This window comes from Falco punctatus, assembly GCF_963210335.1.
Source record: "Falco punctatus genome assembly, chromosome: 2".
NCBI lineage: Eukaryota > Metazoa > Chordata > Aves > Falconiformes > Falconidae > Falco > Falco punctatus.
In genome coordinates this window covers 85,541,836-85,568,566 of record NC_137581.1, presented here as the reverse complement: position 1 = coordinate 85,568,566, position 26,731 = coordinate 85,541,836, and the positions used below count along the sequence as shown (strand labels likewise).

The 26,731-nt window shown below is 37.1% G+C and overlaps 1 protein-coding gene across 12 annotated transcripts in view; it reads right to left on the bottom strand.

Moving 5' to 3' along the window:
* DMD (dystrophin) overlaps positions 1 to 26,731 on the bottom strand; it is a 1,276,803-nt gene that overhangs the window by 747,871 nt on the left and 502,201 nt on the right. For all 12 annotated transcript variants that reach the window (XM_080377714.1, XM_080377711.1, XM_080377709.1 and 9 more), the window contains 4 exons: positions 23,768 to 23,869; positions 23,554 to 23,661; positions 11,526 to 11,705; positions 5,577 to 5,752 (listed from right to left, as the gene is read on the bottom strand). In XM_080377714.1, the coding sequence (XP_080233840.1) occupies positions 5,577 to 5,752; positions 11,526 to 11,705; positions 23,554 to 23,661; positions 23,768 to 23,869 (566 nt within the window). The remainder of the gene's footprint in view (positions 1 to 5,576; positions 5,753 to 11,525; positions 11,706 to 23,553; positions 23,662 to 23,767; positions 23,870 to 26,731) is intronic.

Genomic DNA, 26,731 nt, shown 5'->3' with positions numbered 1-26,731 from the left:
AACTCATTTCTCATATGTAAGCAAATCATGGCTAAGGCAAATGAAAATCTAGAGGTGGTTGTAGAGTGTGTTCATTACCATCGTTTGCCTTCAGCAAACACACAGTGGCTAGAGATGCAAAGTAGTTTTAAATCCAGTCATCATGCCTTCCAGCGAGTGCCAAATGGTATCACTCCTATAATACAGGAGGTAATTTCGGAGACTAAATATGAAGAATATATATTCTCATTGTATTTGTCACTAGGCCATTTTTCACCTCACAAACAGGGTAAAGGGTTAAAAACCACAGAGCCCTAAGAAGTTATAAAGTGTCCATGTTTACAGACCTTAACATACCCATACTTCTTATAGTCTAAATTAAAATGCTTAAAAATTATTTCTCCTGTAAACAACAGAAAACTATCCTGCTGTGTCTCAGTCACCTTTTCCTTTCCTCTGGCACTGGCTACACAGATACAACACTGAAATCCAGGACAACCAGGATAATTGAAGACATGGCTTTACTCTTTTTTGATTTCCTAAGTAATGTTAGATAATACAAGAGAAAAAGATCAATTAAGGGTCAAACAGCTCAACAGAATTATTTTAAAACTGCTAAACAATCAACATTTATTTCTAATAGATTTATTTGGACAGTAATGGGATATTTGAAAAATTAGCTATCAAAAACTCTTGGAATAATCCATTATATTTTTTTTCTTCGATATATTTTCCTACATCAATCTAATTTTTTCTAAGTAATGACACATTTGGATTCCTAGTATAATATTTTTCAAAGAAATAAAGACTACTCTTTTAAAACCATTGTGAACATTTGTTAAATGAAAAAAACACTAGATGGAGCAACTATTCTATTTTAACATGGCTTTCTCTTCAAGGGGCACAACATCTCTTTCAAATCTGTGGATTAACATTATATCTATTATAATGTTATGAAAAACAGACTTTCTTTGGAAATATTAGGAAGCACGTATGAATTTACTTACTAAATGACACAGAAAGGTATCTTTGGACATTATTCAAGAACATTAATGTTACAAATATGTTTAAAGTCAGTGTTAAATCTCTCTAACCTGTTTGTTATTTAAAAACTTACTGCAAACTGAGTAATCTTCACATTTTTCTATGCTATAGAACTGACCTGTTTTTCCCATAATATGTAAATAACATGAAAATGAAAATGTTACCTTGCAACCCTTTCTCCCATTTACAGATTTTTTCATCCCACAGCTTCAGCTGTGTTACATTTATCTTTAGTCCTAATGCCTAATGCATACCTTCAAGACCTTTATTATACAGCTCCAAGTATTCTTCCCTTCTCAGTTTCAAATTAATTCCTTTTGGAAAAGGAGCTTTCCACAACCAGTAACAGAACTTAGCACGTGTCTGAATTATTCTGAAATTTTTAAGCATTACTTTTGAGGTAGTTTTAGATTTTTTTGCAGGAAGTGGAAGGAAAAGAGAAAAAAAAAAGTAATCTGCTTCTTATCTCTGTTTTCCACCACTTATGCTAAAAAGTTGCTTTAGGAGGCAAGAAAAAAATCAACAGCTTCTTTCCTGTGTATTTACACCACAGTGAACTGAGTCAATGGAAATGTGACATTCAGTCCTGTGTATGCCATAGGTCTACAAGTGAAAATGCTTCTCCTCAATTTCTTCAGAGACTCTCATACTTCTAATCCTAAAGCATTTGGAAATAGAAAAATATTAAATATTCCAGAAAGCTTGAGCTTCAGTTTTAGCCATACATTGTTTCTCCTCAGCTAAGTAGCTGAAGACCATAATCTTATACAGTCCACTAATGCAATATTCAGACTAACCAAACTACTCTTTCTTCCCCCTTGAAACTAAGACCTAGCAGTTCATATTGCAGGTACAGTGCATCTTTAAGACATCCTCTAGGCTTTCTAAAACATCTGGATAACTAGAAAAAAAAATATGGAGCGCTAATGTCTCCAAACATGTGACAATGGAGCCTGACGTATTTATTGCAGACATACTTTTACAGCAAGAACACTGACTACAGCTGGAGAACAGGTGAAAGAAGCTGGAAAAATATGGTAACATCATTTCACCACCTCAAAAAGCCCCAACCCCCAATGTGCTTTCCCCCCCCAGTTTCCAAAATACTGGGGAACAGCATGCAGTGTCTCGTACCCTGACTGCAGAAAGCAGCCAACACAATCTGTTTATGCACCTTCAGAAGCTTCTAGCAAGCTTTCAATAATTGCTGGGCTTTTTTAATCAAACAAAACTTAATCAGTACAGATTCATCATCTCTTATTCATTAAGTGCTCAGGGAAAATTTTGAATATAAACACATGCACATACAATATAGAATGATGTAGGAGAGGTAGGTTAGAACCCCAATTCTCTCAGTTTATTTTGAAACCCAAAAGCTATGCAATACTATGGATTTGTTTGTCCTTGGGTGTAGGTACAACCAAATATACAGAAAAAGACCCGAACGATCTTTCAGTCAGCAACGAATCCAGAAATTAACTGACTTGCTGTCTGGATATATAACCATGAGGTTCTCCCAGACACTGAAGAAAAAGGTGTCTAGTCACCAATGCCAATCAACATTTTAGCTCAGCACCCAAATCTTAAGATGAGTTTTCTTCTCTCATTGTTATGCTTATGTTCAGTATAAATTTATTGTGCCGAAGAAAGACAACAACACAGTGTCAAATGTATTAGTTTCCACAACTGCATTTTTATGTTTTAATAAAAGCAGGCACAATAACCATTATTCTAAGCTGAAACTCCTTCCCAGAAGTTTCCTCTCAAAATGTTTCTCTGAAGCTATTTATTGACTGGTCCTCCCACTCTGGAACACTCACTTGGACTTTCTAGAGAGGAAAGGGACATAATAAGCCTTTTTTGGCTGTTCAGTTAGAAATGCAACAAAAATTATCTAAATGGAAGAAAGTTGCCTTCAGATAATATAGCCATCATTCATCCTGATGCACTGCTGTGGACATTTCTAACATCACTTTGCACGTTACTATACTGTAGGTCCATTCACAGGTGTTCAGTGAACAGTCATAATGAACTAGTTCTCATATGATGGTATGAGTGTACTGTCAAACCAATATAGTAACTCCTGTACACAAAGCAATATTCCAGCCAGTTAGATCATATTAAAGTGTATTAAACAAATTACTCCCTTCTTCCTACTAGAATTAAGCTTTCTTTCTTAAATAATAATCAACCTATGCAGCAATGAAAAGGACTCTGATTTTAAGTATATATAAGAAACCACAACTTATTCAGTCATCTAAAGTAATCCTAGACAACAACTGAGAACACCAGATTGATCTAAGCTTCATTTCTTGAATCTTATCCAAAAGTTAGGCAGAATTTATATGATGAATGATTATCTTTTAGATAGCCTAAAACATAAATTAAACCCCCTAGAAATCTAGTATGTAACAGTAAAAAAACATTAACACTGTAAATTTGGTAGCATATCTGCCAATAATATAGCTGGCAAGCATAGTGTCAAATTTGATAATATATCCCATTTTATCTACTAAATTTATAAATAACCTTGCTAGTTGCAATGCATTAGACTGATAACAGCTAAAATACTTATCAGCTTGTATAAAATTAGGTATTTCTGAACATAAACAATTCCTATAATCCATCTATTTCCTGCCCTTCAGTAGTTTCCTTGCATGATGACTTCAAAGTCTGTAGTCTGCTATACCCTGCCAGTTTTACTTTCAGTATTAAAGCAAATCAAAAGAATACGAGCAAGAAGGAAAGACTAACATTACATACATTACATACTTAGTAGCTGAGAAAGGAACTTCTGCTGCAATTTGGTCTCCAATTTTATCGTAATGCACAGCTATAGCAACAACTTTCTTGAAGAATCATAAAATAGAGCTTTAAAAAATCACTACTTAATCTGGTTTTAACTAAGATAATGTTTTCCTTTATAACAGTAGGCTTGCATTTCACTTCCTTATATTTGTGTCAAGAAAGAACATTCTTAAAACATTCAGTCTGGAAAAAAAAAAGTGAAATGTTTAAAATACCAATTATTGAAACAGTTTAAAATTTCAGGGGGGGTGTCATTCTTATTTTTTCAATTTCAAAACTATTATTTCCAATATTTTAAATGCAGGGACCATGCCTTAATACAGGTTTACTCTTGCATATAAAACAAAAGGAGCTCGATCCTATTTCAGATCTTTGCATATTAATAGTGAAACTGTAACTACAGTACTATCGCTTATAACGTCTGTTAAGTAAAAACATTGCTATCTAATATTTCTTTGGGGGAAAAAATAAAAGAAGTCTGCTGATAGTCATCACTCTGTATTATACTGAATGCTTGGGAATATATTAGCAAAATGTAAATCTTATTATTTAATGGTAACCTAGGATATGTGAAAAAAACACCTGATTCCAAATTAGGTTTTAGGAGATTAGATTTAATTTACTCAAATTTAGCTGTCGAAGTCACTTTTTAGTCTAAGCACTTTCTATATGAGGAGTAATTACCCAATTTAATAAAAAACATTCTTCTTATGTCACATACACAGCATTCTTAAACAATAAGACTAAACTAGAAACCTTATTTCTAGAATGCTCAAAGGTGAGATAAATCCCACTTCAGGTGCCTACGTATATAAAAAGGTGCCTCTAAATACCTGTTTTTTCAGTTGCATACTCCTTCATTTTAAAAATAAAACCCACATTTCTCCTGTTCTTGATATATTTCATTCTTTTTAATAAGTTAAAGGTTATTTACAAGAAAAAAAAATATCATCAAACTAAGCAAAGATATTTTCTATAGAAATGAGAGACTGAATGCAGTTTTGCATTCCTTTCAGTCCTTAAATCTGTTACCTTGGAATTCATATGTTTACTAGAATATCAAAAACATTTCCAAAATAAACATTACAATGAGCATTTGAAGTCTAGGTTCTTAGCATCTCATTTAGAAAGCTACTGCTTGAGTCAATTCTACTTAAACTAATCAGAATTTTTTCTTGTCACTTTAACAAGTGTTCAGTATTAGTCTAAAATCCCTTGTCACTTGTACTTGAGTTACAAAGGAAAAAACCTGAAAATGATACTGCATGTTTCACCAAATATTAACTCTGCCTCTGCAGAACTGTTATGTCTACTGCTGACCGACAAGTCAGAAAGAATACAACTTGAACTTTAGAAAACAGGAAATATCTGCACTATTCTAACTATTAATTATTTTTTTTTCAAGAATTAAAAAAGCTGAGTACTAATGGAATGCTTCTTGTCCTTCAAGTTTCAAGACTATAATCAAGTGGGACCCCCACAATGCCATACATAATGACTTCTACTGACTATAATTATATCACAATGATATTGATGTAACGGTTAACATTCTATATTGCAAAACAGTTGCACTAGAAGCACAAAGAAACCCGTATCTCATCCCTAGTAAAAAGAGTTAACAATCAATGGGTACCTTAATAGAGAATGGAAATACAATTTTAACCTCAAAAAAGTGAACAGCATATTTTTGCATTGTCATCCACACTCCTATGGGTATTCTTTTTCTGTCTCTTAATGATTCTCACCTCTTCCTAATTTCTGAATCCACAAGGAGTTGCCTTTTTTTGTGTGGTGGAGGTGGTGGGAGTTCCTCTTTAGCATGCTTAACCAGGATTTGTTCTCTTGTGGTCACCATAGTTACAGTTTCCATTACAGTTGTCTGTGTTAGTGATGTCTGAGTGGTAGTGACGGCCTGCGAAATCTGTGAGAAGTATAAAAACAGAGGTCACTTGTCTGAAAGACTTCAGTAAAGGCTGTTTGGTGAAGCAATAGAAAATGAGAAACTGCTCCCACCTGATCATAGGCTGATCTTCAGAAAAAAATTACACTATCCACAACTCAAACCAAATTATCTGACTCATGCTGTGTGAATAAGTTATCTGCAGAAGTCAATATCAAAATCAGAAAGGATCCTAAACAGATTTAACTTATGGCTCCCTGTAAGTCACGCTGAATGAAGGAAAGGAACGAATGGTCAATTTTATGAGGGAATTGAATGATAGCAAATATATAAAATGTTACTATTGCTATATGTTACTCTGCCTCCATTATGAAAATTTATTGAGAATTGATAAAGGCACAGTAATGGCACTAAATTACCAATTATCATTTTTACCATTTAAAACAATTTTCAAACTAGAATATAATTCATCATAACCTTATTGCATAAAAGGGCAGTTAGCTTTCTGTCAGGAAATCTTAAATTAGAAAACATGCACTGGAAGGCAAATTAATTTAGATCCGTTTTATTCCATAACAAAAAAATAGTGTTAAGAGGTCATACCAGATACTAATACACATAATATGTAACACTGTAAACACTATCAATCTAATGCATTTAACTTTGCTTGGTAATATGAAAAAAAAACCCTTCATACAATTCAGCTGCACAAAAAAAGGTAACGATGAGAAATATTTTCTGCTCATATTTTTTTTTGAAAGATACTGGTTGTACATGTACTGCCTGTTCATATTTGTTTCCGTACAACACCAACTACAAACTATTCACTTAAATGCGGGCAGCTGTTCTTAAGTCCTTTAACTCATGAGAAATGGGTCACTTCTTTTTTGCTTGTCAGATGATGGCTCATTTGTCAAAATGCTCTAGTTATAGCTCCAATGACCACCTCACAGTTTAGGGGCAGTGAAATGGAAAATAAAAGGAAGAAGTTATACCAGGAGCAGGAAAAGCTGTGCACCAGAAAAGCCCTGCTACTGTGCTTATTGTCAATGTGCAAAAATTAGGAAGACTTTCCAATTCAATTACATGAAAGCCAGTATCAAAAATTCCATGATACTATATACATGTATATACATTATCTATTAGTGCTTGCATCAGAAACTCAGTAAGAAAACTTTAGTTAGTTACTTTAGTTACTGAGACATCAGTTTTCTAGAAACAATAAAGAAGAGGCATACCAGGTAATTAACATCTTTCCCACGTTTTCTTACATGGCAAAAAATAGAGTGACAAGGAAAGGTGGATACTGTTAGCAACCAGATTCTCAGCAGGCAACATCAGTAAACCTAACAAAAACCTGAAAAAAAAACCAACCATGGCTTCCTGCCAACATTGCCAAATCTTCCACACAGTCTTTTAAACAAAATCATCTTCCCATTCTTTGTCCAGTCTGCCAATAGAAGTGATGATTAGGGAAGTCTGTCACCAATGTAATTTTGGCAGTCTTTCTTACTTAGAGCTGTCAGCTCAATGCCGTGCTTCACCCTCTAGAAATAACCAGCTGCTAAGGCTTTAGAGCAGAATATAGACTACTCAGAAGACTACAAAATTATGATTCAGAAGATTTTTTTTTTCCCTCTGGATTAATTATGTCAGTTGGAGTAAGCTGCTTGTGAACTGCAGGGAATTAGCTAATGTATGAACTACATAAATCCTTTAGAAAAAAAAAAAACACAAAAAAGCAAACCACCCAGCTGACTTATTAATCACTACAATATTATGCATTAATACTTTTGTTCTAGTTCCCTCAACAAGGTATATTGCCTTTGATATTTTCATCTACAGAAATCATGTCAATATTAAGTAAACATTTCCATATAGTTTTAATAAAAATGTAGATTTTTTAATTAATTGCAGAGGCAGAAAGGAAAAGCTAATTATAGCTTCTTATGTCTAGGGTTCTATAAAATTTGAGAATAACACCTGATGTCATCTTTCACTGAATTGATTCTGTAGGTAAGAACACTCCAAATAATTGCTTCCTCCTTGTATGCACTTTCGGGTACAGTCTCCCTCTCCTTTTCTCACAAAATTCTTATTACACTTGGTTTTATCCAAAAAAACAATGATAGGATGATGTTTCTGACACCTGAGGTCATATCCTGTCATGTTTCCATTTGCCAGTCAATACCAGGGTACAGTTTACAGTGAAGAAATGTAAAACAATAAACCACAGCTAGGGCTCTGTGGGAATCATCTGCAGCATACTACCAATTACACAGGAGTAACAGTTTCAGCTGGTGATTGGGAGCAGTGCCTCAAAAGTAGGCCATGTAATTACCATATGCTCAGAGTAGTCAAGTCACGATGCTGTAGGGGGTAATGATTTACATGTCAAAACAGTAAAGATGTATTTTTAATGCTTAATCAATAGGAGTGGAGGTTAAATGCTATATACTTCAAAAGGAGAATTGAGATGTGAATTTTAAGTTCATAATCATTCTAATTAGAGACTGGGTAAGACTAAAAGTACTGAAGATTACACTGCAATGTAACTCCGCAAGATGAAGTTGGTTCACATTTAAAAGAGTGCACACACTTTAGTGGGTAAAGGACGATCCTTAAAAATAAAAGGAAGTACAAAACAGTAAGTAGCTTTTGTTAGCTTTCCACGGCCAAAAAAAACCCCAAACAACAAGGAACCCACCTCTTAAATCTAATCACTGCCGTGTTTCATGTATTATTCAAAGAGGATCCAAATAATGACAGTATAGTTTCCCCATCCTTCTCAGTTCGTGACAAGCAAATGTGAATCTGAGAAGGGGCAATGCAGACTAGGCCTTTAACCCACTAGAAAATTGTATGGAAAGTGCTAAGGTGACTCACAAGGCTGTACATTAAAAGGCTTTCAAAATACAATGCTAGGCAAGCCTTTAAAGTGCAGTTTCACATCAGCAAGCTCATCTTAGAAACATGTTAAAACTCATCTCTTTCAGAGTGGACAAATTTAAATCTTCCTTTTCATCCTCTACAGGCAAACGTATGTACAGTGTGTGTATAGCACTTCAGTAGTTTTATGTCATCTTATTTCTCTTTTATGCAGCAGCCTACCTTTAATGCCATCATTTATTACTGCCTTTGGAAGTGCCCTCCGTCATGATAAACTCATAATTTTCCTTAACACTCACTTTTGGAGCTGTCATCTGTTCTTTGATGAAGTGTACGTATGTGAGTGGGGAAGTTCAGATGAAGAATGGTGTTTTCTTTAGTTTGGGAAGGTTTTCAGTAAACTTAGTGAAGCATAATGAAATCACCAAAGTTGAGTTTAGAGTTTCTAAAAGCTATGCATCTAGTCTAAGCAAGTTGTCCTTGTCCTTGATTCCACTGTGTGGTCAATGAAGGAAAGTTGACATTTTCATGATGAGGACAAACTGCTTTTTAGAGGTATCTCTCTCTCTCACCCTTGTTGTCCACTCCTTTGTTGCAGAAGTTTCAGCCATGAGTTCTGATTAGATGCTTTAAATTCACCAGCAATGAATTGCAGCAATGAATTCAGCTAAATGTGGGAAGGCTCACATTCTACTTTCTGGACTTTTCCTTTGGGAAGTATAACTTCTTCCTATGCCTAGTTGGAGAATCAGCTTTGAACTGAGGTTGAGGGTGTCTCTTCCATTTAATTTCGTATTTTGCTAACAAGTTATTCATTTAGTGACACTTTAGTAAGAGAAGGAGGGGAAATAACTACCTACAAATATGTAATTATGAAGGTACTTTGAGAATTATTAATGAATGGAATAAAGTTTACTTTGAAGACAGTATCTGTTTGATGAATAAAGTGTACATTTTCAGATAGATTTTAGTGAAAATTGTTGTATTTTCCCCCTTCGTCCAATTCCCCTCCTCCCCAGTCCATGATTAGAGAGAATAATTACATCTTTTAGAGGCATTTTATTCTTGCAGTCTAAATGTGTAAATGAGTGCTGTAATGAATAAATGTATAAACCCTACTAACATTATCTGCCCTGCCTAGACAGAAACACATGGCAAATAGTATCAATATTTCAGAGAGGACATATCTAAACCGTGTAACAGTGCCTTAGGAATTAGTCCTTCATTTAGCACTGAACGTGAAATATCTCCAGGACGTGAAGCAGTAAGCCCACTACAGCATACCAACTCTGTGGCAAGCAAAGTAGCTTCCTCTTGGAGGAAAACTTATCAACTGATGCATGCTGTTATAAGACAGTTACACTGTTTTGGGAATCCAGAGCTATCCCACCAGTGCTGCTCTATGATGTATGGTTGTACAGCCTCAGGACTGCTCGCTTCACAAGGAGACTTTCTCTTCTGTAATCTAAAACTAGTATCTGCTTTTAGGACCAATCAACAACCTAAATATCTCTTGAAATGACTTAACAACTTCAAATCATGTGACCCCATGAGGCCATCCCACATTCAAACTGCACCTCTGAATTTTCCTCTGCATTGAAACAACAGGTTTCCTAAAGCAAATAAACAAGAGATAAACCAAATTTTCAAGTGTTATAAATGCCATGTAGCACAAACTGGTTTTGCCTCCTGTTACTAAGTGAATTTGTACCATTTCACCATTTTCTTCTCTTTCGTTCTCCCAAACTGATTTTTCCAACTTCAGGTACACAAGACACAGTATCTCAAAGCAAACCAAAAGGTTAAGGTATGATTGGAAGCATGGTTATTGAGAGGTATTCAGATCATTACAGGAAGCATAGCAGTTTTCATTTATTTACCCAGACATAAGTTCGTAGAAGCATTAGTATATAGAAAAAAAAAAAAAAAAAAAAAAAAAGTGCAGCATGGTCAAGGGAATTGAATCGAACTGACCAGAACTGTGAGAGGCCCTCCTATGAACAGGACAGGTGCATGCAGTAAAATTCTGCCTTGTGTTATCAGTAAAAAGTCTTCATGTCCATTTTACCAGTCATACAATAATAGCACAAAACCTCCTCAATACCCATGGCATAATGGAGTGGAAAAATGTGACCTGATTTGGGTTTTAATCCAGTAAGAGATGCTGAAAAATGGCTAGGAAAAATAAATGTATATGGGTTTGAATACTACACCAGAGCACTGATTTTTGTTACCTGGTTTAAAAAACGTGAAACTTTAAAACCTAAAATTCTTTTTTTAATGTATTGCAGTTAACGTGACGGAGCTAAGAAAAATAACAATAGATTCTATCCTTTTTTTTTTCACTGGGATTTTGGCTATAGTATGGATTGATTTCTTTTTTTTTTCCCCAAGAAAAGTCTCTTTTTATGGCCTTTCTTTTTAATCTGTACATTAGCATAACATAATCAGAGGTAAAACATTAATCTATCATAAACTTTCACTGTTTAAAAGTTATAAAAATATTTTTTTCTTTAGTAAACAGTTCTCACACTAATTTCAGGCTAAGTGCTATTCCACAGACAGCCATAAAAACAGTGCATTTGAAGTGACTTAATAATATAGGTTAAAAATAAATTAACTGGGAAGACTATTTTTAGTATGGATTGTATCATCCCTGAAAACATAGTTAACAACCCAAGAAAGTAATCAACACTATAGAGAGCTAAACCCAAGGAGATAAATAAAAATCTGGAAAGTTATATTACAGTTGCATTATGCTGTCCTAAAAATTAAATATATCTCAAGCAACCATGCAGGGGAAAAAATTAAAACAATATGACAAACAGCACCAAAACTACTTCAAGCATTTCACTGGGAAAGAATTTGACTGTCACCAACTGACAAAATTATGGTTTTAACAAACCTGTTTAGAATTGCTCTCCACTTTCTGCACAAGGCTATCCCAGCGCTGGGCAAAATTTTCAAGACGGCTTTCCAGCTTTTGAGCCACTGCTTTATTTTTCACAGCTATCAGGAGGTCTTGGCTGAGTGACTTCAGTTTACCCATCATTTGCTTTTTCATTTCTAGATCTCCTTTTAGGATCTGTTAAAAGAAGTAACAGCTGGAAGAACAGTAATATGACGGGGGGTGGGGGTGGGAATGGGAGGGGGGACACCACCGAAAAATGAACCCCAAACCAACAAACTTAGAAGAAAAATCCTTACGAGAGCATCATAAAGAACCTAAAATGGGTAAGGCTATTTCATACAAACTCCTATACTTCCATTCTGCTGTCACTGTAAAAACTGCTGGCAGAGCTGACATAGGGGAATGGACACATTGCACTCCACAAAGCAATATAACATGACAGGTGGAGCAACTCTAGACATCACAGAATGCCTCAGGTGGCGACATAAATCAAAAAGCTAACAGCTGTGTGACATTAATAACCTTAAAAAGGCACTAATATTAACAGCTATATCAACATTTCAAACAACATATCTTTAAAGCTTTTTTGTACTTTGTCATACATTTAATGGTAAATCTTACAGGGAAAAAATATTTTCTAGAAAAATATTTGTCCACAAACAAGAATAAAAAAAAAATAACAAAAAACAAACCAAAAAAACCCAAAAAACAAACCAAAACCAAACCAAACAAAAAAAAAAAAACCTCAAAGAAAATGAGTTTGGTTTTGGCAGTACTGAAAAATCATATATTTCTCATCTTCTTTGGATCCCAGCAGGCTCTGGTTACATGGCAGTAGCTTCCCACGGAGCAGGGAATCCTTTGAAACTCCAGGAGCTTTACTGACTGTGCCAAGGGAAGGGCCCTGCAGCTGGGAGCCTGGAGACACCTGTGTACAACCTCTGGACTCAGCAAGCTGCCTTACAGCTTGAACTCATGGATGCTAACAGAAAAGGAGAAATCATCAGTCTTCACATCTCTACTGCAGTAAACTGCCAAGGGATCTTGAAACTCCCAAGATCTATACATGAAAATATGAATTAGACTCTTTAGAGATCCAGTAGTCATCCATAGGTCCAGTTCTCACCTGGGTTTATCTTTTAATGCCTCTACCGGTTTACTCCACTGATTTTCACATCTTAAGCATTAATTTCCCAGAATTTCCTCAAGCATTCCCCCAGAAGAAATCTAGCCATGCTTTCCACTTGGCCAAAAGCCAGCACCAGAAGGCATGTGGCAACCCGGATGGACCTCCCATGTTAACATGCAGCTGTCCAGGTGACAGGCTGCAGGGGATGTCTGAGCCTGTCCTGCTGCAGGAGGGCAGCAGAGATAACAGTGGTGTGAGGTGCAACCAGGTGGATGATCTGCTCAGCCTGGTGGCAGAGCTGAAAGAAGAAGAAGAAAGCTTAAGGAGTTGTCAGGGAGTGTGAGAGGGAGAGAGACTGGTGGAGACACTCTCTACCATCACTGAGACAAATGCACTGGATGGACACATGACAAGAAACAGAGGCTCCCCTGCCTACTTTCCAGCAGGCAGATGGAGAGTACCTAAATGACAGGGAGGAATGGAAAGGTCTCTGCTTGGGGCAGCAGGCGAATCATCCCCCAGCCTACTTCACTTTCCCATGCACCCCTATACAATATGTATACAGCTCTGGAACCTAAAAGCCAGGAAAATGATGATGTGGATGAAAGTCCATCCAGGCTGGAGGAGTTGCCTGGGGGAGAGTTGATCAACCCCACACATCAAGACCAGTTCTGCTAGGAAGAAAAGAAAGGTGGTTGTCATCGGCAACTCCACTCTGAGAGGAATGGAGGGCCCAATATACTGACCAGACCCAAGCCATAGGGAAGCCTGCTGCCTTCATGGGGCCTGGGTAAGGGACGTTGCTAGAAAATTCCCTTGTCTGGTTTCTTGCTCAGATCACTGTCCATTACTGGCCTTCCAAGTGGGAAACGATGAAGTTTAAATGAGAAGAAATCTAAGGGCTATCGAGAGAGACCTCAGAGCCTTGGGGTGACTGGTTGAGGGATCAGGAGAACGAGTAGTGCTTTCCTGTATCCTGCCAGTTGCAGGGAAAGATGGGCCATGTAATCAGAAGACCACACACATCAATACCTGGCTCCAGGCATGGTGTCAATGGCTAAATTTCAGGGGGTTTGATCATCAGTGAGTTTACATGGCAGCAGGCCTGCTGGCAGCAGATGGGATTCACCTGTATCAAAGGGGGAACAGTACCCTAGGTTAGGAGTTAGCAGGGCTCACCAACAGAGCTTTAAACTTGATTCAAAGGGAGAAGGGAATAAAACCAAGCTTGTTGAGAGATGAGCCTGGGGGTGGCATGCCAGGGTTGGAGGCAAGACCGATAGCACAACTAAAATGCATTTATGTCAATGCCTGGAGAAGGGGCAACAACCAGGAGGAGATGAAAGCCATTCTGCAGCAGGAAGACCATGATATAGTCACCACCATGGAAGCATGGGATAACTCACATGACTGGAGTGCTGCAATGGATAGCTACAAACTTCAGAAGGGATAGGTGGAAAGACAGGTGGCGGGGTAGCTCTGTGTGTCAGGGAGTGTTTCAACTGCCTAGAGCTGCATGATGGCGAACAGTAGGATTGAGCGTTTATGGATAAGAACCAGGGGGAAGGCCAAAAGAGCCGATATTCTGGTGGGAGTGTGTTACAGACCACCCAACTAGGAAGAAGAGGCAGATGAAACATTCTACAAGCAGCTGGGAGAAGTCTCAAGATCGCTAGCCCTTGACCTCATGGGGGAATTAAACCTACCAGATGCCTGCTGGAAATACAGCACAGCAGAGGGGAAACAGTCCACGAGGTTCCAGGAGTGTGTGGAAGATAACTTCCTGACACAGCTGGTCAGTGAGACAGCCAGGGGAGATGCCCCGCTGGACCTGCTGTTTACAAAGAGGGAAGGAGTGGTGGGTGCTGTGAAGGCTGGAGGTTGTCTTCGGCATAGCAATCATGAGGTGATAAGAGTTTTTGAATCTCAGAGAAGTAAGGAGGGGGGGTCAGCAGAACCTTGGACTTCTGGAGGGCCAACTTCAGCCTGTTTAAGAGTCTAGTTGACAGCGTCCCTTGGGAGATAGCTTTGAAGGAACAAGGTGTCCAGGAAGGCTGGACATTCCTCAAGAAGGTAGCAGGAGCAGGCTGTCGCCATGTGCCAAAAGACAAGCCATTGCGGGAGAAAACTGGCCTGGCTGAACAGAGAGCTTTGGCTGGAACTCGGAGAAAAAAGGAGAGTTTGCCGCCTCTGGAAGAGGCAGGCAGCTCTGGAGGACTACAAGGATGTTGCAAGGTCATGCAGGGAGAAGATTAATGAGGTGAAAGCCCAGCTACAACTCAGGCTGGCTGCTGCTGTAAAAGATAACAAAACATGTTTATACAAATGTGTTATAAATGAAAGGAAGGCGAAGGATAGTCTCCGTCCTTTATTGGATGCGATGGGGAGCATTGCCACAAAGGCTGAGGTGCTTAATGCCCTTTTTGCATTAGTCTTTAATAGTAAGAGCAGGTGTTCCCTCTGGGTACTCACCCCCCTGACCTGGAAGACGGGGACAAGGAGCAGAATAAAGTCCACACAGTCCAGGAGGAAACAGTGACATGATGCTCCATTGAGTTGTGCACAAGTCTATGGGATCCACCCAAGGGTACTGAGGGAGCTGGCAGAAAAGCTCAGCAAGACACTCACCATCATTTACCAACAGTCCTGGCTAACGGGGGAGGTCCCAGCTGACTGGAGGTTAGCCAATGTGATGCCCATCTACAAGAAGGGCTTGAAGGAGGATTTGGGGAACTACAGGCCTGTCAGCCTGACCTCGGTGCTGGGGAAAGTTATGGAGCAGGTCATCCTGAGTGCCATCATGTGGCACATGCAAGGACAGCCAGGGGAACAGGCTCATCCAGCAGGGTTTTATGAAAGGCAGGTCCTGCTTGACAAACCTCATCTCCTTCTATGACAAGGTGACCCACCTAGTGGATGAGGGAAAGGTTGTGGATATTTTCTACCTGGACCTTAGTAAAGCCTTTGGCAGTATCTCCCACAGCATGCTCCTGAAGAAAGTGGCTGCTTATGGCTTGGATGGGTGTACTCTGCACTGGGTTAAAAGCTGGCTGGATGGCCAAGCCCAGAGAATAGCAGTAAATGGAGTTACATCAAGCTGGTGGCTGGTCACATGTGGTGTTTCCTAGGGCTCAGTATTGGGGCCAGTCCTGTTTATTATCTTTACTGACTATCTGGATGGGGGGATTGAGTTCACCCTTGGTAAGTTTGCAGACAACACCAAGTTGGGGGCAGTGTTCATCTGCTTGAGAGTAGGAAGACTCTACAGAGGGATGTGGACAGGATGGACCAATGGGCTGAGGGCAACTGTATGAGGTTGAACAAGGAGAAGTTCTGGGTCCTGCACTTGGTTCACAACAACCCCACACAATGCTACAGGCTTGGGGATGAGTGGCTGGAAAGCTGCCCAGCAGAAAATGACCTGGGGATGCTGACTGACTGCCACCTGAATATCAGCCAGCAGTGTGCCCAGCTGGCCAAGAAGGTCAACAGCATCCTGGCTTCCAACTGAAATATATAGTGTGGCCAGCAGGACAATGGAAATGTTTGACCCCTGTGCTCAGCTCTGGTTAGGCCACATCTCAAATGCTGTGTTCAGTTTTGGGCTCCTCACTTCAGAAGAGATGTAGAGGTGGGAGAGCATGTCCAGAGGACATTGAAGGTGGTGAAAGGTGTAGAGCACAATTCTTAAGAGGAGCAGCTGAGGGAACCAGAGTTGTTTAGTTTGGAGAAAAGGAGGCTCAGGGGGGGATCTTATTCCTGTCTGCAACTACCTGAAAAGAGGTTGTAGGCAGGTGGGGATCGGTCTCTTCTCCCATGTAACTAGTGACAAGACAAGAGGAAATGGCCTTATGTTACACCAGGGGAGGTTTAGATTGGATATTAGGAAAAAATTCTTCACTGAAAGGGTGGTAAAACATTGGAACAGCCTGCCTAGGGAGGTGGTGGAATCTCCATCCCTGGAACTGTTTAAAAAACACATACATATGGCACTTAGCAACACGGATTAGTAGTGAACTTGACAGTTCGGGGTTAAGGGTTGGAATTTACTACCTTAAAGGTCTTTTCCAACTGAAATGATTCTATGATTCTCTACACCCTCTGTGCTAAGCATAGCCAAATTTTGAATTCTCAGTGCAGTTGAGGATTGCAATCTAATCCCCAAGGCATGAAAGTTTTAATTAGACAAATATTCAGACAACATAATTTAGTATACTTTCCTGTAGCTGTATAATCCGAAATTGTCATCTGAAATACAGCTCAGTAAAAGAAAGAATCAGCCTTTGTAATCAGTTCTTTTTCTGTTCAGATGTGGTTTGAAACATAATTATCAATGTTGGCTGCAGTTAATATAAACATTTAAATTTACATGTCCCTAAGAAAGACCCGCTAACACACTTTATATTTAAGAATCTGTTTGCATAGTAGCAGATCTAAAAGAGGGAACAGACTAGATATAAAACTATTTGTCATTTTAAAATCTCAAGGCTTGTTATATTTGACTTTTTTTTTTCCCCCTGCCTACAGTGTCAGAAATAGCTCATGTGAAAGCCACAACATACACTGACTGAAATAAGAAGAAATGGTACCCTATAAAACACGATTAGGGAATTCTGAACAAAAGTGTTCTATTTCCAACATCCTCAGCTGACAAGAACTGTATGAAACACAAATGAGTTCAGCATCAATCCCAGATACATGGAGCTCAATCAGTAAGTGAAGCACAAGAAAGAGAAGGATGCTAAAACTTTCTATGTCAAAGGTCCTACTGTATGGTCACTACTACATAGTATGGTTTTGTGATAGCTACAGTTAACCTGTAAAAATATAGTGAGGGATGCTGTTTTCACATTCCCTTACTGAAAACATGTCAATGTGTTACAGTAACCAGAAATATGCTCTAGTTTTGATTTTTTACGGTACAAGAACAGACCTAAAATATAAATGAACACCAAAATATGTAATTCACCAATCTGCAAGGGGCTAAATGATACTGTCCTCTTTATAAAATTAATTATCAAATAACTCAGCCATAACTTCTGTCAAGTACTTACTGTAAACTCCAATACTTGAACATTACACAGTGGTTTCCTTATTTGTTGGTAATGTTCTATTAGTTGTTTATTTGTTTTTAATTATTGATTTTTTCCTCTTCCTTAAACATCACCAAAAGCTCTCTTTGGTAATTGTTTCATTCTAATCAGCCACATTGCTCTAAGGTAATTGTTCAGCTGTAAAGAGATTTATTCCAGTAAAAGATACTCTAATTTCTAATTTATCTCTTCTAATAAGTAAAGAAATTTGCATTACGGGAAGGAAGAGAAGATTTAACTCTATATCAATGGAATATTTACTCCAAATATATAGACCTAGATCTTGTATAACTTTGCAGTAGGTCTCAATATTTTTTTTATGAAAAAAAGAAATACCATCACCTTCATTTTATACACTGCAAAACTTAGGCACAGGACATGAAAACAACCTATCAAGCCTGTGCCATAAATGACAGTAAAATTTCCCCTCAGTTTGTCCATTTGTGTTCTACATTCTCAGTGCACCACATCCTCCCGCTTAGTCCATGCTCTATGTCACCTTTTGCCTTGTGTAAGAATTCAGAGACAATTATAGTGACAGTGAATAAATGGTGGGTGGAAAAAAAAGAAAAAAAGTGTTTTAAGGAAATCTTTTTAGAACTAGGAGAGCTACTCATCAACATAAGGGAAAAAAAAATAATGAAGTCTATTAATATATGCACAAAGTAGTAAAGCCTAAACAGTTTTTCGGACCTTTAGACTATGCAAATACAGAAGAAAGTTAATGACAAAGGAGATAAATTTTCAGATACAAATACTGAATGCAACGTCTGAAACATGTCATTTGAGATTCCTAAAACACAAAGCTTTCTTACAAGAAACAAAACTCTGAACAAAAACTCTTATGAATAGATATTATGGGTTGATAATTTAAGAAGAAATCTAATTGACTTGATAACAGTTTTAACACAACGTTAGAACTGGATGGATTGCTACACTGACCAAAAATGTGTTTTACCTGTTGATTCCAATAACAATTAAAATGTGACCACTAAAGCCGAGAGAAAAAGAGGGAGAGCATCTGTACCAGGTTTACGAGCACGATTTTAGCAGCCGAGGGGCTGCAAGGGTGAACTTCTGTGAGAAAACACCAGAAGACACAATTCTCATGTCAGATGGAACCAGTTCCAGACAGCTCCAAAACAGACCCACTGCTGGCTAAAGCTGAGCCCATCAGTGGCTGGTGGTGCCTCTGTGATGTCATTAGGAAAGGGTAAAAAACACTGCACAGCAGCTGTAAGAGAGAGGTGTGAGAAAAATGTGAAAACAGCCCTGCAGACACAGGTCAGAGAAGGAGGAGAGGGGGGAGGTCATCAAGGAGCTGGAGCAGAGATTCCCCTACAGCCCATGGTAGAAGACCATGGTGATGCAGGGTGTCCCTCTGCAGCCCATGGAGGGCCCCCACGCTGGAGCAGGTGGACGTGCCTGAAGGAGGCTTATGATCCTGTGGACAGCCTGTGCTGGAGCAGGCTCCTGGCAGGACCTGTGGCCCCATGGGGACTCAGGCTGCAGCAGTCTGCTCTTGAGGACTGCACCCCATGGAAAGGACCCACGCTGGAGCAATTTGAGAACTGCAGCTTGTGGGAAGGATGCACATTGCCACAGTTCATGAAGGACTGTCTCCCATGGCTGAGACACCACACGGAGCAGGGAAACAGTGCGAACAGGCAATTGCAGTAAAGGCAACATGATGAACTGACTGCAACCCCATTGCCCCCACCACTCAGGGAGAGAAGTGAGAGAGGTTGGGTGTGAGTTGAGCCTGGGCAGAAGGGAGGTATGGGTGGAAGGTGTTTTAAGGTTGTTCTTATTTCTCATCACCCTACTCTGAATTGGTTGGCAATAAATAAAATTAATCTCCTTCACAGAGAGTCCGTTTTGCCTGTGACAGTAACCGGTGAGTGATCTCCCTGCCCTAACGTTGACCAACGAGCTTTTCACCTCATTTTCTGCCCCTGTCATGCTGAGGACGGGGAGTGAGAGAGTGTCACCTCCCAGCCAGCCAAGGCTAACCTACCCACAGTACAATAATGTTTGGGACCCCCACATCTCTCTTTTGTTAGATGGATTTAAAGAATTTTTTTTCTTCCACTTCCCAAAGTGTACCTCAACCTCCATGCATTAGAGTATTCTGACACCAAACAGAAAACCAAAGTGTAATTTATACTTTTATTTAAAATGTTTTAACTTGCCTCCTTCTCCCAGTTTGGGAGAATCACATATGAGAAAGAATCTACACAAGACTAACATCTATTAATAATGGTGAGCCTGCAGTCAAATAATTAGAAAGGATAAAATTTTTGGGAAACACCTGCTTGTTTATATTAAGTGAAATAATCAGAATTTGGGCTGCAAAAATCTTCCAGCAATCCCAAAACTGGAATCCATGTATGGAGATTTTGGTTCAGGAACAATCTCAATCTTTCTGCTTACTCAAAATTGTTACTACTGTCTGAAAATGTATGCATACTGACTACCAGTTTAACAAATGTGGGTAAATGAAATCTTACTTTTAAGCAGTAGTAGTGCTTACTATCAAAAATCCTGTCTTAACTAAAATTAACAGTGTATTTCCTTGCACTTGAGAAACATGAGATAAAATTACTGTGGAGAAGACACTGATTGATTACTGCATCAGCAAGCAGTAGTTAAATCCCGATTTCTTCAGAAGTATCCTGACCTGCAAATATGCATAAAAAAGTACCAGCTGCTCTTTCTTATTTTTACCTTCAATGTGTTACTATGTAATGCCATATTAATGTAATGTAGAGTCAACATTTTTTTCACACTGTGAACGTCTCAACAGACCTACATCACTTCAGTCACTTCAGAAGGCTTAGGACCTTGTTGGAGGGCTGTAGAATTTGAAATGAGCAATCGTAATGCTAAATGGTTTAATAAAATACTTTCAGAAATATCCTTCATGCTTAAGAGACTGAAATCTGGCTAAAGAATATGACCTTAATCTTGCCAAATTGTGCATATAAGAGAGACAGGAAAAATAGGCTGTAAGCTCTTATGCCATATCATGATATCAAACCTAGCATTCTTACCATCTAACAGGAGAAACTAAAACCGGAATTTCCTGCTGGAAACTGTTAGATAACTGAGGGACCAAGCTACCATATTAAGATATTTATTTTTTTTTTTTTTATCAGTAAAAGAATATATGTTTATTGCTTCACAGACTCATCTTTACAATTCTGGAACAAGGTGGCCTAATTATAAAGGTGATTTTTCATGACAGCTTCTCCCTTACTACATCCAAACACAAATCTATGTCCAAAATAACATATACCAAAAGACAGGCCTGATTTGCATGTCAGAGTCAGGATACCATGATCCCATTTTTCTCTATGTCTAAAAGCCAGTCCAAGAAAGCAAAAAATATATTCTCTGACAAGAATTTTCATGTGGGTGATGTATTAATACAAATTCCCCATGTTTCAGGCAAGACTAAAATAGTAAATTCTCATCCATGAAACTCCTGACATTGGCATTGTGTGAAGGTAAAATATATGCTTGCGGGAATTTGGAGATGATTCCTACTAGGTCTAAAATCTGGTAGAGGAATTCCAGTAGAAAAAAATTTCTGCTACAAATTAAAGAGACTAAAGAGACAATGTTTCTCCAGCATACCATCAAGATTTAAATATCTGAACTACTGTGATATTATCAGCTGTTTCTAAAAACATATGCAGAAAAGAATAAGTTGCTGCTAATAAACCCCACCTATTCTGTCAAAGATGACATGATTCTTGTTGCAGTTCAGGAGGATGGAAGAATCACTTTATTTACTCTGGTGTTCATTCAGTTCCATGAAACACTGAAATGCTTTAATGACAGTAATGCTTAACAATTTAAGCTGGCAACATAAGGAATTTCATGAGAGTGTATATTTATTTCGTGAATCAAATTTATGAAAATACTACTTTTAAAAGTATTTCCTTCTTAAAATTATATTTCCAAGGAATTCTGAAAGGTACCCAAACTGGTCTTTCCCTTAACACTTGTAAACCATTAATATCCTGCTACTTCACAATTTGTAATACATTTCAACCCACAGTTCTTATTTCTTCCATCAACTAGCCAGACTCCACAAGTACTAATTTATTGAATAAATCTGATTTTCTTGCCATATTTTTTTCTTCATGAAGGTACTCCAAAGCATCTTGAGTTTCCTTTAATTCATTATGCATCAATAAAAGCCTGGCTTGAAGTCAACTTCAAGATTGTTTACATCTTAGATTACTAGAATTTCTAGGAAGCATATACACTGAGACAACATGAAGAGTTCCCTTCCTTTACAAAGAAGCTGACTTAATCCTAAGTAATCTTTAATCAATGCCCAAGCCTTTACTTCTAAATAAATGTTCTTATTAGCCCCTAAAGAGTTACAGAAGGAAAAAGGAGGGAAGGGGGAAAACCAACCAACCAAGTGTGGTAGAATAATAATTATGATGTTCTAAGATTACATTAACAATTGTAATTGTGGGCCTCAAATTTTGGGGAAAAAAAATAATCAACTAATTTTACTTTTTTAGTCAGTCTATGAATCAACAGGGTCATTTACCACTAGTTGTGGACCATGTACAAGTTAGTTATGAATTAAACAATCAAGCTGTAAGAATTTTAATTAAAACAAACAAACAAATTATACATTTGTATATGTGAGGGTAAAACACGGTTTTAAACACATGACAGTTATCTTAAGCTTCAGAAACACCATGGTATTTTTATAGACCAAAAGCCCAAATATTAATACTTTTAATACAGAGGGATGAGAAGGGCACAAATTCTAAAATAATTTTTAAAAATCTAAGCTTGAGCCCACTATATATCCAAATAGTTAATAATAAATTGAGAATCATTCATGCCTGAAAATCCTATTATGTAAACTGTAAAGCCACATTTTTAAATATGCTGAGGACACTTCCCCCCACATCACGTGAGAAACCAAATAATAATACATCTGTTTAAACAGAAGATGGCCAGTTAAGTTCCTATTTACAGCAACAATAATTTACCTATTTTAACAAAAGCATGTACATGAGTGTTTCCTTTCCTCTAAATGCAGAAACAGTTATTGTTACATACAAAAATGGCACATACTATACTATGTTCTTTATAAAGGTCCTAATGCTATAAAATCATTTGCAAGTCTAGGCTGTTACAAATTTTGCCCTATACAGGCACAGTATCTTTCTGGGCCAGTCAGACCTACATTCCTTCCATGAAGACAAAGTATAGTACAGTATTTTCTAAAGAGTGAGGTAGAGGATAAGCTGAAAAGGGTGCATTTTATGTAGTAACTAGATTCTTGAATACAGTTGAGGTATAGTTGTAAAGCAACATTAATGTCAGCATTTCACAGCTTTCAAGTCTGTAGCTTTTTCAAGGTCAAGAAATGTATAGCAGGTTCTGCTGTATGATAAGTACTTACCCATATGCACACATCTTGGTACATATATAATCACTCACACACAATATATATATACATCAATAGTATCAACAAATAAACTTTCAGTATAATATTATAGATATTTTTAAGACACTCAAATTCTATTACAGTTCATAAAGTTTTGACTGAAGAGACAACCAAGGAAAACTTCTGTACCTATTCATTCCTTTATCAGCAAGGCCACGACCAACCTATTCCATCCGTGTGAGACAACATCCATTCCCAAAGTATGAAATAGCTGTTCTGTTAAACTATATTGTCTGAGAGTAGGATAAAACCACATGCACTCAGACTCATGAATAAGAAAGTTTAATATGAAATAGAATGAAAAATACATACAGCTAATTTGCGTAGACTGGTCAGCATTTCATTTTGATCTTTAAAGCCAGTAGAATGAATTTTGCTCACAGCATCCTCTTTCTCAGTAAGCCATGCATCAAAAAGGCACTGAAAGAAAACAGGAGAGAACACAATGAAAAGTCTTCAGTCAGGCCTTTCTTAGCATAACTTTTTTTAAAGAACATTCCAATTTATAACTGCAAAAACTATTTACCTGCTCTTCTGCAAAGTGCTGCCATTTACGAAGAATATCCTGCAGAAGGACCCATCGGTCTTCTGTCCACCTGCAGATGGCTGCCCACCGATTTCCAAAGCGCTAGAAAGAAACACACAATACAGGTTTGCATTTGTTTCCTTTTTTTCTTTTCTATTTTTTTTTTCTTTTTTTTTTTTTTTTAAATAAGTCCGATTTTCCTATGGCATTACAATTTTTTTGGAAAACACTTTCCTAATTCACTTTTTACAGTCTGAAGCCCTTAAAATATGTTGCATGTCATGATGCAATGGAACTTATCACCATTTGAAATAAAATCAACATGGAGAGAATAGGAAAAGCAATGCAGGCAACCCCAGAGAATTTTAATACTAATCTACAAACAGTTTTCTATTAAGTCTCTGGTACTATGCTCTTAAAAAAAAAAAAAAAAAAAAAAAAAAAAAAAACAAAAAACACCAAAACCAAAACACCTCAGTTTAAAAACTTTCTAATGCCCAAAACATAACTAGTTGAAATGTGATTATGGTGACTCAAAGATGTGATGAAGGCAAAACAGTGTCTGGTTTTTAAGTTGTACCATCAGTGCAGTTGATCTAAGTTTTTACCTTTTTTAACATGTTGCAGTGGAAAAAAAACCCCACCACCTTATAAGCTAACACACCAGCAAAAATCAATCCCACTGAGGTTTCCCAGACATTTGTAGCTTATGCAACCATAAATGTTTTAAAATCACACAAAACACTGCTACCTTCTCTCTCTCCCTTATTTTAGCTGAAAAAAAGCACTACTGCCTTCTCTGAATTTCCTACTAGCTTTTATTGAAAAATGCCTAAAGACAGAGGATGAGACTTAATACTGTTGTGATGGTGTGACATGCTATAAAGCCTTTATTACAATGATTTCCATTGACTTAATTACCCCTGAGTATCACATACAAATAATTTAACTGCTCCCAAATTAAAAAAAAACAACTTATAAAATCTGAAAGACATTTTATACTACTGCACTCTTATTTTTTATCTTCTTCAAAAGCATGTCTTGACAAAAGGAAAAATAGCTTCTTCCTTCTTCATATTTATTTATTCAATCAATGATTCTTAAGGGTCCCTTATAACTTGAGATATTATATGATTTAATTTTTTTATATTTAGACATTTTCCATAGAGATTATAATTTATTTTTAACAAAATTGCAGCATCCAAAAGGTGGATTTTTAAAAACGAAGAATTAAAATTTGTTTTTTTCTATCAGAAATGAAAGGATTTTATTTTGCACTGCCTAGAATATGAAAGGTAAAATTTCAGGATGCCATTTGAATTTGTGGCTTTACTAATTTTATGTCAAAATAAAAAGTCAGCAGATACTGTGTTTGTTATTTAGTAAATACTAAAACCATAACTAAACTTAAAGACTAAACAGGTAGCTGTCATGACACTGAGATAGACCATATTAGGTATTGGTTCATTTCAGAAAAATTAGAACTCTCTCTTTTCAACTAGCATAATAATGCTATTTTTTAAATATGTCAAATATGTTACACAGCAATACAGAGAAGTATTTCTTTTCACTCACCTACTGCATAAATGCAAAGTAGGTTTCGAGGAAATTGTTTTGTTTGCCTTTTCTGAGCTTAATATCAGGATCATGGTTTTGGTATATATATGGAATTATATAGTGAGTATTTGCTTCCTTTTTCTATTTAGATCTAGAGGAAAATTAGGAAATTTTGCAAATCTAAGAATGTGATTTTTTTTTTAATATATATATATAAATTACATTTGGTGTTAGTGTTTGCTTGCCGTAAAACATAATGTGATCAAAGATCATCAATTCAAGCAAACACAAAAAAAGTTTTCAATGTGAATATTTCAGAAAGCATATGTCAATATTAACAGAAACAAATACTTGCTGGTGAATCTTTTATGCCCTTAGCATATAACAGATCACAATGTATTTTATCCATTCATTTTACCCACTCACCATTAAATAAAAGTTGTCAAATTGTATGACACAGAACAGTGCAGAAAACTATTCACAGCCAGCTAATTCAAATTTTCTATATTTTAAAAAATATTTTTTCCTTTTATGAAAAAAATCATGATTTCATAAATAATATTTATGAGCCTCACAGGCTGAATACTATGTATACTGTAATGTGTACCCAGTAACACCTTTTCTGCAAAAAATTATATTTTTACTAATTTCATTGATTTTAAAACCCAAAGATCTTTATATAACAAAACAATGCATTATTCTTAATTTCATTTGTCCTGAAGCTATTACATTTCCAGTTTAGCTCAACACAGTCTCACCACCTCACCCTCCCTTTTCTCAAAGCCCAGAAGACAACTTAGCAGATCTGCAGTATCTAGCACTCGTTCAGGTTTTTATGTTTAATTGAACACTTTTTTTTTTTTTTTTACCTTGACTACTCTGCTTGCTAATTACTTGTTAAAAAATCATAAGCATATCCTTCCTTATAGCTCAGATGCTTCTAACCTGAATCCTGACCTGAGACTGTCTTTCCTAATAGTTCCCACAAGTCGGGGTAATTTTTATGAACTACTCAAAAACACTGCACATGATTAAATGAAGTCATAAGAAATAACTTCTTGTTATTCTTTAATAAGATCGAAGACTTATGTACTTCATTTTCCCTATATGCTTTTTCTTCCCGCTATCAGAGGAGAAAAATCTCTAAGTTTCTAAAATTTTATACATACAAATTGTGCGATGAATCACAATTGGTTGTTTTGATGCCTGATTTACACTGAAGTCTATGGATACTAATTAAGCAATGCATTTTAAAAATACACTACAGTTTTTACTGAGGGATTCATAAATCATCTCGCAGTTAAGCAGCAAAGGTTTTGGCACTTCTGATTTAGATTAATGTTTTTAGAAAAGTCTTGTCATGACCAGATGTCTCTCCATTGGTAATGCACGTGTAGATCAGAATAA